Source organism: Engraulis encrasicolus, unplaced genomic scaffold, assembly GCF_034702125.1.
Source record: "Engraulis encrasicolus isolate BLACKSEA-1 unplaced genomic scaffold, IST_EnEncr_1.0 scaffold_57_np1212, whole genome shotgun sequence".
Lineage (NCBI taxonomy): Eukaryota > Metazoa > Chordata > Actinopteri > Clupeiformes > Engraulidae > Engraulis > Engraulis encrasicolus.
The window spans coordinates 282,045-294,983 of NW_026945895.1; the positions used below are offsets into that span (position 1 = coordinate 282,045).

The window sequence follows — 12,939 nt, forward strand, 5'->3', positions numbered from 1 at the left end:
CGTTACCTCTCAGCCAATGGATCACATTCACGTTTGTTTAAATAGCTGTCACTCATTCTGTTCTCTGCTTTTCAGTTAAGCCGATTTTGAAGCCACCACCACCCCTCCGTCCACCGTCACCAGAGGTTCCCGTCTGTTAGGGGGCAGGCTACGCCCGCCTCCATCTCCGCTGGAGGATATGCTGTCCTATCCCGGAGTTCAACGCGAAGACGGGAACCTTCGCCAAACTGATTCATGCATTTTATTAAGTGTTATTGTTCGCCAAGCTTTTATGCATTCCTGTATCATGTCTAATGTTCAATAAATGTTAATAACGTTCGTTTGCCTCTCGAGTCTTCATGGTAGAATGACCATTTTTGGAGCAATACTGCCGTGCATTTTAACAGGGGAGACATCACTGTAAAAGGAAATACTCCAAAACCTCATCAGGTCTGGTTGTGGTGACACACAGCCGATGGTACACATGTATAGAAAGCTGACCTGAAGAAAGTAGGTGGCATAAGATCGATTCAGTACTGAAAGCTGACCTGAATAAAGTAGGTGGCATGCGATCGATTCATTACTGAACCAAAGGCTGGCGGCAGGACATGAGAGAAGGAAGTAGATCAACATTCCCCATGCATCTCTATTGGAGCCCCATTCCCCATGCATCTCTATTGGAGCCCCATTCCCCATGCATCTCTATGGGAGCCCCATTCCCCATGCATCTCTATTGGAGCACCATTCCCCATGCATCTCTATTGGAGACCCATTCCCCATGCATCTCTACCTTTTTCATGAATACTTACCACCAGCGTCAAATTCTAAGTATTCATTATGACTGGAAAAATTGCACTTTTCATACATGAAAAAGGGGATCTTCTCCATAGTTCGCCATTTTTAATTTCCAAAAATAGCCATTTTTAGCTGCAAATATGACTGCACTTGGACCATATTAGAAAATATTTGTTTAATACTTATTAAACTTTAATGTAAAGATCAAATTTGGCAATAGGCAGCCCAATTTCAATAAGGAGCATAGTTGCAGTACCTTTTTTGACCATTTCCTGCACAGTGTCCCTTTAAGTAATAAGTCTCCAATGGAAATTGCCCGGTTGGTGTGGACCCAGGTCACATGATGTCCAAAGCAGTCAGTTGCCATACCAGGGCCATCAGACACAAGGTCAGAGGTCAGATGATGTCCAAAGCAGTCAGTTGCCATACCAGGGCCATCAGACACAAGGTCAGAGGTCAGGTGATGTCCAAAGCAGCCAGTTGCCATACCAGGGCCATCAGACACAAGGTCAGAGGTCAGGTGATGTCCAAAGCAGCCAGTTGCCATACCAGGGCCATCAGACACAAGGTCAGAGGTCAGGTGATGTCCAAAGCAGCCAGTTGCCATACCAGGGCCATCAGACACAAGGTCAGAGGTCAGGTGATGTCCAAAGCAGTCAGTTGCCATACCAGGAGCATCAGACACAAGGTCAGAGGTCACATGATGTCCAAAGCAGTCAGTTGCCATACCAGGGGCATCAGACACAAGGTCAGAGGTCAGGTGATGTCCAAAGCAGCCAGTTGCCATACCAGGGCCATCAGACACAAGGTCAGAGGTCAGGTGATGTCCAAAGCAGTCAGTTGCCATACCAGGGCCATCAGACACAAGGTCAGAGGTCATATGATGTCCAAAGCAGCCAGTTGCCATTCCAGGGCCATCAGACACAAGGTCAGAGGTCAGAGGTCAGGTGCCGCCTGCCATATGGTTCAACCCGCCCTCTGACTTGTACAGAGGAATTGATAAAAATATACATTTTAATCTGAGAGTTTTGAAAAATGTTTTGGAAATCCACCACTGTGTTTGAGATCTCAATGAAAATATTTTCGTTCGAAATTCGGAGGAAATGCTGTCGGTAGTTTATAGAATAATATAACAAAGTTTGTTTTATTCAAACACACACCTATCCATAGCAAACTCAGAAAAACTGAACATTTTGAAGTGGTCTCTCAATTTTTGCCAGAGCTGTATGCGCCTGGACCTAATTGCGTTCGGTCACACAGGAGTAGATGCTAATGCCAGCTGGATATTTAGCATTAAACCAGTTCAGAATTCACTTCTCATACCAATAAGAAAACTACTGTAAGTCTCCTAAATAAGACACACATTCCAGGGACATTACCATCTTCATCTAAACAACGGCAGCCATTAAACTCTGATCTGGCATGAGAGTAACATCAGCCATTAAACTCTAGTCTTGCATGAGAATACCAATGGCAGCCATTACACTCTAATCTGCCATGGCAATGTAAAGGTGTGTTATCCTCAGCCATTCCAACATTCCTAAGCGTGACCAGCTTCACATTAGCAATAGTGTCTCTTTTACACTCACCCTTGATGTGTGTGCTCTTGTTGCCTTAGAGCTGTGGGTCTCTGCATAAAGGTAGACATTAATTTCCTGATCACTTCATGCATTTAGGGATTACAGTAATTTCCTGATCACTTCATCCATTTAGGGATTCTCTAAAGAAACATTCCTTGTGCCATGGAAAAACACTTTATTTGAAAAGTACTCAGAAACTCAGAACAAGTAATAGTACATTTCAGAAGGATTTTCAAGTTCTAATAAAATAATCAGATGGTACAATTCTTTAGAATAAAAAAGCACAACAATATAAAAGAAAGAATCGACACTAAGACACTGTGAATAAAGTTCATATCGTTTATGTGTATGTCATGCTGGTTATCGAACTTGGGGTAGCGGAGTGTTTTAGGCAGTAATATTTTAATCATTTGTTCATATCTGCTCCCATCGGCTTTATTCTCTCCATGACCACAAGCACACACCAACTAACCCCCCCCCCTCTCACACACACACACACACACACACACACACACACACACACACACACACACACACACACACACACACACACACACACACACACACACACACACACACACACACACACACAAAGCTACTTAACAGCACACACATACACTGATATCATTATCCACAGACAACCACCCACACCTACAGTGATATCATGCCAGTGGGTGTTTTTGGAAGGTGTTGTTTAAAAAGAAAGTATTATTATTAGTACTAGTAGTAATAGGAGTAATAGTTGAGCCTATTCGCTAAATTACTGCTACAGGAGTGACGACAGCACCTGCATTTGCATCAGGGTTCTTTAGGTTCTAGATTGTAATTTACCTAAATATGCGTCAGGATTCTTTAGGTTTTATTTTGTAATTTGCATCAATGCATATGCGTCAATGTTAGTTTGACTCTATATTGTAATTCTAACCAGGGAGCCCTCTGAAAATATGTTTTGTGATATAAAATATGGTCAGAACATTAAAACCACAGTTTTTTTTTTAAATCTATTGTAATTACATTGACTTGTCATTTTCTGTACATAGTATCATCTATATCATGATCCTCACCACAAATAAATCAAATACATTGATGTTGAATATCTTATGAAGTAAATGTACAATAGAACTGAATTCACAACAAGTATGATTCCTATACAACATGCAGATGGAACACAGTGCAACAGGTCTTGTTCTCCAGTCTCAACTTGCAGATGCTCTTCACAGACTTCTGCACTGCTGTTAGTTGCTCTCAATGTGGATTTCCTGGTGGGTGATGAGTTTATCTTTACCTGCAAAATATTCTCCACACATAGTACACTGGTAAGGCTTTTCTCCAGTATGGATTCTTTGATGCCTGTCGAGAGTACTTTTGCTTATAAAGCCTTTTCCACATGTAGCACACTGGTGAGGCTTTTCTCCAGTATGGATTCTCTGGTGATTAGCTAAAGAGCTGCTGTATGAAAAGGCTGCACCGCATGCTGAACAGTGAAATGGTTTTTCCCTAGTATGGGTTCTTTGATGCCTGCCGAGAGTTCTTTTCTCTATAAAGCCTTTTCCACATGTGTCACACTGGTAAGGCTTTTCTCCACTATGGATTCTCTGGTGATCAGCTAAAGAGCTTTTCTGTGAAAAGACTGCACCGCATGTTGAGCACCGATATGGCTTTTCTCCAGTATGGATTCTCTGATGGGTGATGAGGTTAACTTTATGTGTAAAGCCTTTACCACATGTGGCACACCGGTAAGGCCTTTCCCCAGTATGAATTCTCTGGTGAGCAGCTAAGTGGTTGCCTTGTGAAAAGGCTGCACTGCATGTTGAACATTGATATGGTTTTCCCCAGTATGGGTTCTCTGATGGGTGGTGAGGTTACTTTTCTTAGCAAATTCTTGTCCACATGTAGCACACTGGTAAGGCCTTTCCCCAGTATGAATTCTCTGGTGTTTTTTGAGATATGCCTTCAATGCAAATCCTTTCCCACATGTGGCACACTGATGTTGGTCTGTGTTATTATGAGCTGCCTGGAGTTCACCTGAGAAAAAGAAAAGAAGAAACACATACAATTGAGTTTTAAATTCACAACAGATTAGTTATGGAATACATAATCAATGTGACACATAGTTTTTACATAAGAGCAGTCTAATGAACAATCCTTCCAATGTATATCATTATGTTTTCTAAACTATTTGCAACTGCTGAGATATGCAGCTCAATATTTAATAAGGTAAATAAATAAGGTGCACATGAGGCTTGCGTTTAAGCAATATGACCTGAGTGGGTGTGAGGTTGGTCTGATATACCCTCACAGTTGTAGGTAATTGCACCTGTGAGGCACTGTTTCCGTTAGAAAACAAATCTACCGGACAAAGTGGCCGGCCGAGTTTTCATCTTCCGGACATTTAAATAACATGGCGGTCAAATATTTCACCGTTCCTTACTAGCTTGAATTCTCACTTGCATGACCTGCACAAGACCGTACATGAATAACTTAACACCCCCACCAACACTGATAAATGCGATAAGATCAGACAGACACATTGACTGTACACACGGAGACTGTCCGTCACTCCTACAACTTTCAGCACCAACTCTTCAATGCGCTCACGATTCTACACAGACACGTGCAGCTCTCTCTGTCACATCGTCACCATCATCCATAGCCTACATAACAAACAGGTAGTGGGAAAACGACCATTACAAAGTGATAATTTCCCCAAACAGCAAGCGCACTGCGAACCAGTGAACAGTGCAAGTAAACGTGAATATAATGTTAGCTGGGGAAAGGACATCCGAAGTGCAAGAAAGCAGATGGCTCTGAAACATCCCATTTGACGTGTTATTGCTGGAGCCATTCACAAGCCTACACAATGCTTCTCGTTGAAGCCTTGATATTTTCTCTCGAGAAGCTTGCCTAGGCTACCACACGCATAACTCGGCAGAAAACTGCCCCGAAAGTCAGCGACTATTCTCACAGTTACCCCCGACCAGCAAGCTAACAAACTAGGCTACTACTGCTACAAACAAACTGGCTATAAGAACTGCTCATTGGGATCAATCTCGAGGAAGTCACAATGAACTTGTGAAACACATGTTTACACAATGGCTGAGACGAAGGGGAATAGAAGATTAACACAAATGAGACATATGACCTGAATCTGCGATTATTATGGCAGCAGGCAGGCTAGATACCTAGCAAGCTAAGGCGAGCACATTAATAGACAAAGTTTGCCTACCTGAACTAAGTTGTTAAGCGGGACATTACTTTGTTTCTTGTCTTCATTTCTTAAAGTATTTCCATTTGGGGGCAGCAATAGTCCAACTGATGTGTTGAAAAAAAGACCTGCCAGCTTATTTCATTATTGGATTTTGAAAAAGGTCACTGTTTGTTTTATTATTCTTCTCATGAGAAGCACTAGCTGTCAGTTGTCAAGAATTTGACCGTCAAACTCTGCTATTCTGATTGGTCGACAGGAATCACATTTTTTTAATTTTCACTTTTTCACTTATTTTCAGCAGCAAAGCCATGATTTGCTGTGTATCTACATTTCCAGGACATAGCTGTATGCACCCAAGAAGAGAAATTGGATTTTAGATAGACGGGATTAGGCTATTATGAATTTCAAACGGTCACTTCTGACCGGTGAGATTTTTTTTCTCTCACATTCCCATTTCTTTCCGGCCAATGACCTGTAATTACCGGACAACGGAATGTCTGCTGTGAGGGTATAACAGACCAACCTCATGAGCAAGAATGTTATATTGCTTTCACACAATAGTTCCTTTGCCAGCACAATTAGTTAAACTGATTGAAAAGAATGCCTGAGTGAAACAACGTTTTAGGCTATAAATTGGAGCAAATGGGCCAGGCCCGGTTTCAATGTCTTCATATATATATATATATATATATATTTATATATACAGTGAGTCCAATATGTATTTGATCCCTTGCTGATTTTGTTGGTTTGCCTACTAACAAAGACATGATCAGTCAATGCATGTTATGATAATATGTATTCTAATATGGAGAGACAGAATATGAAAAAGAAAATCCAGAAATTAACTTAAAAAAATATAGATTAATTTATTTCCATTTCATCGAGCAAAATAAGTATTTGATCCCCTGCCAACTGATTACAGTTCCGGGCCCACAGACCAGATGGGCACTTCCGATCAACTTGTCATCTGAATTAAAGACACCTGTACATACTAACATGCATAAAAGACACATTGAATCAGCAGAATCAGTCCATAGTATGAGTGAATCAGTCACACTCCAACCTCACCAGCATGGGAAAGACCAAAGAGCGGTTAAATGACATCAGGGACACGATTTTAGACCTGAACAAAGATTAAATGGGCTGCAAAGCCACAAGAAAGAGACTGGGTATTAATGACCCAGCTGTTGATGCATTTCTTCCAAAATGTGAGGAATACAAAATGACTATCCATCAGGCTGTCTGGGGTTCTATACAAGATTTGACCTTTTGTAGGGATTTGATAATCATGAGAACAGAAAGAAAGCACCCTAGACCTGTACGGGATGAACATGGCAATGACTGGGACCAAAATCACTGAGAAAACTACTGGTAGCACTTAATGCCACAGATGTTTAAACTCCTGTAGTGCACACATGGTACCTCTACTTCAGAAGGAACCTGTGCAGTCCCACCTGAGGTTTGCCAACGGACATCAGACTGGTTTAGGATATGATAAGGAGGTGCTGTAGTCAGTTGAAACCAAAATCAAGCTGTGAGAAAGAGAACTGCTGTCTATGATCCCAAGAACACCCTCCTCACCATCATGCATGAAAGTGGTATCATTATGGTTTGAGGGTGTTTGTCTGGACAAGCCACAGGACAACTTCACATCGTCAACGAATGGATGGAGGGAGACATGTAATGTGCAATCCTGAGTGCAAACATCCTTCCCTCCACCACTACACTGAAGGGTGGGCCATTTTTGGATCTCCCAACATGACAATAATACACAACATACAGTCAAAGCAACGAAGGAGTGGCTCAATAAGAAGCATATTAAAGTTTTGAAGTGGCCTAGACAGTCTCCAAATATTAACCCTATAGTAATTCTATGGAGAGAACTGAACCTCCCATTTGCCAAGCTACAGCCACAAACTATTTATGTTTTAGAGATAATCTGCAAAGAAAAATATGTTCTACTATATGCACAAACATTGTCATCAACTAAAAGAATCATCTGACCTCAGTGCTAGACAACTAGGGCTTTGTCACAAAGCACTTTATCTTCTTCAGCTAGAGGGGTCAAATACTTATTTGCCTACATTAAATACAAATAAATTAAAATATATTATTTTAAGTTATTATCTGGAATTTCTTTTTGATATTCTGTCTCTCCATATTTGAATACATATTATCATAAATTTATAGACTGATCATGTCTTTATAAGTGGGCAAACCGGCAAAATCAGCAAGGGATCAAATACATATTGGACTCACTGTATATATAGATATATTGTCTTCTTCATATTGTCTTCACATTTTAAGCATCATAACACACATGACCTGTGTCTTCAAGACCTGTGCATGCCTGATTTTTGGTGTGTCTCTGACTTTTTGTGGAAATATATACACCAAGCAATACACGGCTTATAGCAGAGGTGCACACAGCAAACTTTTAGTTTTAAGATTACTCCGTTTAATATTTAAAGGTTTATGGTGTAATATTTTAGTGTCTTTCCAGAATGCATGCTGCCCATTCACAATGTTTATCTTTGCCATGAAAACGTACTAATTGTGCAGAAATGTTCACTTTTCATATATGACGAATAGTCTTCTCCATTGTCCACCATTTTTTTTAATTTTAGAAAAGAACTGCGTTTACTGGGATTACACTGCACTTTCCATTAAAAGGTGCCAACCATGCGATGACTGAAGAATGAAATAAACATGTCTGCACACTCTGATCAAAAATACTCAATCAAATTAAGATATCCCAAACCCTGCCCACCCAATGCAAGACTACGTGCCAAAGTCAGGTCTCCTAAGGGGGCGTTGTCCCCTCCTCCTTCTTCTCTTTTTGGGGTGTTTGCACAAGACGTGCACTACCACCACCTACAGCGCTAAGGGGACTTCATTTATTCTCAACCTAGGGCTCCGCAGGTCTCCTAACAGAAGGTCTCCTAAAGGGGCATTCACCCGACACAAAAAAGGATACCGGAAAAGAAACAAAATGTATCTCTGTTTAGAATATCTCTGCTTTGATTCTGTGTGCTTTTTAATTACCTCCGCCAGGAGGTTATGTGATCGCCCGATTTCTGTGTTACATGTCTGTCCGTCTGTCATTCTGTTCGTTCGCTGCTATTTCGCGGCCTGCCACAAGGTGGCCGAGGTGAATTGAGCTATGACAGGGCGTGCCTGCGAGGTGGATTGATGGACAGTGACCACAGCCAGAATGTAGGCTATTACGCGCGGCCTACATGGCTGCGTAGCCAATAGCACACCAAATGATATATAATAATAATACACAACATGGCACACATATCGTCGCAGAGTGTTTGCCCTGTCAACCAAATCAGCTTTCGCGGAGTTAATTGTTCTCCGAGTGTTTCCCTGCTCAGTTGAAGTTCACGAATGCTGGAGATAATATTAATAACGGCGAATAGTGGTATAACAGATAACAGACAGCGCCAAGGAGGGAAAGGTACCCGGTTCACTACAGGCTACATGAAAGGTTAATCAAAGTTGTGCTGCGACAGTCACCACAAAGCCAGACAGAATGCACACAGAACGCGCGGATTTGCTGTGCCTGCATGGCTGAAGCCAGGTGCGTGGCCAATAGCACCAAAACATAATGTAATCAATGTAATCAATCAGGGTGATGCATATCGTCGCAGCTTTCGCGGAGTGTTTTCCCTGTCAACCAAATCAGCTTTCTCTCGTCTGTCCAGTTGAAGGCTAAATGTAGTGAACTGGATCCTTGGCGCTGTTCATCAGCCTAACTGTTCACCGCCCTATTTTTTTTTTTTAATCCACCCTTCGTAGAGATATCGTCGCAGCTTTCTCTGAGTTTATTGTTCTCCGAGTTTTTCCCTGTCAACAAATCACCCTTGTCTCGTCTGTCCAGTTGAAGTTTGTCAGTTAAAGCAAGCCTTTTGCTTAACAGCATGCGAAACGCAGACTGGTTCTTCTAGCCTACTTTACAAATAATGAATGAATAATGAACGAGTGGAGAAATTAATAACGACGAAGAGTTTAATCGTAGGTAGCAGCGCCAAGGAGGGAAAGGTAGACCTATCCAGTTCATTACATTTAAGGTTAATCATGTTAACAGACCACAGTTAATCAAGGACATGGTAATTAGGCCCTATAAAAAAAGACAGATATAATTTGGTTACAACTTCACTGTTTAATTCTCTGACCACACTAATGGTGTATAAACCTGCATAAATGACACCACATCATCACACAAATAGGCTATCCTATGTGTCTAAAAACAAACTGAACGTCCTTGGCGGAGGTCTGCACACTCTGGGTGCATTTCTAGTTGGACAAGCCTCCAGTCAACTACTTTTTAATTGGCCATGCCTCCAGTCGACTGCCTTTTAACACTAGAACTACCACGGAGGGGTCAATTGACCTTTTTACCTAAAAGACCCACAAGAGGGTCATTTGACCCTTTGGACCCCCGGCGGTCACTCCTTTTGTTGTGAAAATGTGGCTGTTAGCAGCTCACAGCTGTCACTTGAGTCACAGAGTCGCTTGACTGTATTGCACAGCTAGATTCCAAATGTGAAGAGGAGGATACTGACACTCTCAGAATTGGAAACCCAGTCTGCACAGTGTTGGCTACTTATACGTTACAAAATGATGAACAATAAATATTTGACTTACCTGCACAGACTGGTGCTACAGCTCTTACTCTGCCAGTATTCCTATCAACTGATACTCTGTATATTTGTTTCATAGCGATTCGTTTCTGGATTGGATTGTTCAAATAGATTAGTCACCTGCAATGTGGACCCCTCCCCATCTGTTAGGCAAAAATGATTTTACTTGTTATATACTAACCCAATTATCATAATTTTGATATGACATCTTCCAAAACGTTCCAAAATATTACATCCCAATTTCCTAACACTATCTTGAAAATTGAGCAGACTATTCTATATATGATGACTTGTATGAAGAAAATGTACTGACATGTTTTCAGGACAATCATTACACTGAGAATCAACCAATTGGGATAGATCAGCAAGGTACATTCATTTGAAATTGTACTAAATGTAAGCTGATTGTGTTAACTGTAGGATACTTGTACATAGCCATTTGCAAGGATGTACTAAATGATTGAGACATGTACGAAAGCATTTGAAATTTGATGAAAGCAATGATAAATGCCATTCCGTTGTGAGGAACTGCAAAATATTTTTGGGATTTGTCCATGTTTTGAGAATGACATCTCAGTTTCAAGAAATGAGCCAAACCAATGGAGAAAAACTGTAACACACTTTCCGCCAAACTGTGCTATCTGTCTTTGCTGCTGATATCTTCATGCAAGTTGCTATTTACCATTGGTGATTTTGGAGGCTGACAGCCCTTGGGAAGAAGCTGTCTGTCTCTGTTTGTCTTGGCTGTGAAGCCCTCACCCCTCACCCCACACACGGCCCCAAACAGCCTAATTACCATAACAAAATGAGTGATTAGTGTATTCGGTAAAAGCCGCCGGGTCAAATGACCCCTCTCTGGTACTTCTAGGTAGGCAGAAAAATCCTGGTAGTTCTAGTGTTAATTGGCCAAGCCTCTAGTCGACTGTCCTTCCAAGCAGCTCATCAGGCAAATTAAAGAAAACAAAGAGGATCTAAAAGGGCAGATAGTTGTCTTTCATTCATCACAGAATTTCCAAAAATAAATATTTATATCTTCAAAACTTAATGAGCTTTGTTCACTTTTTGGAATAAGCAGTATGATTGGAATACCTACTCTGGCATGGAGAGTTTAATTGTATAGCACATTTCATCAAAAGTGGAAGTCAATGTGCTTCAGGAATAAAAGATAAGAAAGGATGAAAGAAAGAAATTAGAGTGAAAGACAATTAAGACATTAAAATAAACATACGGTAAAATAAAAATATGAATGAAAACATTATATAAAGCTGCTGGGGGACAGCCACTGAGAACAGCTTCGTCTTGAGTCTAGATTTACAGCTATCAATAGCTATCAATACAATACAGTGCATCTTCTAAGAATTTTCAAAACTAGTTTTTTAGTTATGACACGTACCTGATGGAGTCATGTGTGCATTGTGTTCCATTCGAGAAGACTCTGGTTCCTTTTTCATGTCCAGGGCTTCTTCTTTCATGTCCAATGTGTCTGTTTCATTCTCTTCCTCCTTAGTTCTGTACAAATGCTCTGGAGGGAAATCATAAATGTCCTCCTCTTTAATCGCCTTCAGAGATAATGCCTGTTGTGATGGAGCTGATGGTTGAATTTCAGAAGTGGTCTCATGACCATTACATTCCATGACTTGAAACTTCTCTCCTTTAATTTCATGCGACAAACACGGTTCTTCTTTGCACGTTGGTGTCCAAGTACCACTACCCTTCATGTCTGCAGACAAATGCTCTGGTAGAAAGTCATAGATGTCCTCCTCCTTCATGTCTGCAGACAAATGCTCTGGTAGAAAGTCATAGATGTCCTCTTCCTTCATGGCATCCATGTTCTTTACGAGTTGAGATGAGCGTCAAAGAAGATATTCATTCATCCGAGTTCTGGTAGTTAAAGGATCTGACTGTTTGCAGATGCCCCTTCTTAACCAAGTTCTGACCTGGTGGTAAAGTATTCTGCCGTTCTGGTCTAATCATGGAAGGGAGCCAGGAGCTTTATCCCTGGGCCACTAGTAGAGGTGGAGCTGTAGACCACTCCCCTCGTTAGGTGACAAAAGGGTCTCACCCATCCAGGTGCAAATGGGAGACGTGTAGACCACTCCCCTCGTTAGGTGACTAAAGGGTCTCACCCATCCAGGTGTAAACGGGAGAGCTGTAGACTACTCCCCTCGTTAGGTGACTAAAGGGTCTCACCCATCAAGGTGTAAATGGGAAAGTTTTGGTTTCAGGATCTAAAGGGTGATAAAGGCTCTGTGAAGAATCATTTGATTTCCACAAATGACACACTGCTATCTGTTGTGTGTGTGTTTTGATTTCCACAAAGGGCACACTGCTATCTGGTGTGTGTGTTTTGATTTCCACAAAGGGCACACTGCTATCTGGGGACCATTCCATCAACGGCAGTAACCCCAAATCCGAGCTCAAGTCTGTAAACTACGCTATATCCGTTCCATCAGCCTTGCTAACCTGAAACTCAGCTGAGTTGCCACGGTAATTCATGCTCCAACTCTAACCTGGTAGCTCCCTGGTTAAACACCAGGCTAAATGAATCAGTGTTGCAAAAAAATGTGTAAAAAAAAACATGTAGCCTGTCCCCAGTATTAATTTTCTGGTGTTTTTTGAGATATGCCTTCAATGCAAATCCTTTTCCACATGTGGCACACTGGTAAAGCCTTTCCCCGGTTTGGATTATCTGGTGAGCAGCTACAGTTTTTCTCGATTGGTTTGGCTA

At 41.4% G+C, this 12,939-nt stretch overlaps 1 protein-coding gene across 1 annotated transcript in view; it reads right to left on the reverse strand.

Moving 5' to 3' along the window:
- The window catches only part of LOC134444498 (zinc finger protein ZFP2-like), a 24,317-nt gene extending 12,153 nt beyond the window's left edge, over positions 1-12,164 (reverse strand). Inside the window, exons 1-3 of the mRNA XM_063193809.1 lie at positions 11,605-12,164; positions 4,221-4,379; positions 3,593-4,140 (exon numbers count right to left, since the gene is read on the reverse strand). Of these exons, the coding sequence (XP_063049879.1) occupies positions 3,593-4,140; positions 4,221-4,379; positions 11,605-12,040 (1,143 nt within the window). The 5' untranslated portion in view covers positions 12,041-12,164. The remainder of the gene's footprint in view (positions 1-3,592; positions 4,141-4,220; positions 4,380-11,604) is intronic.
- Positions 12,165-12,939: the final 775 nt, after the last annotated feature.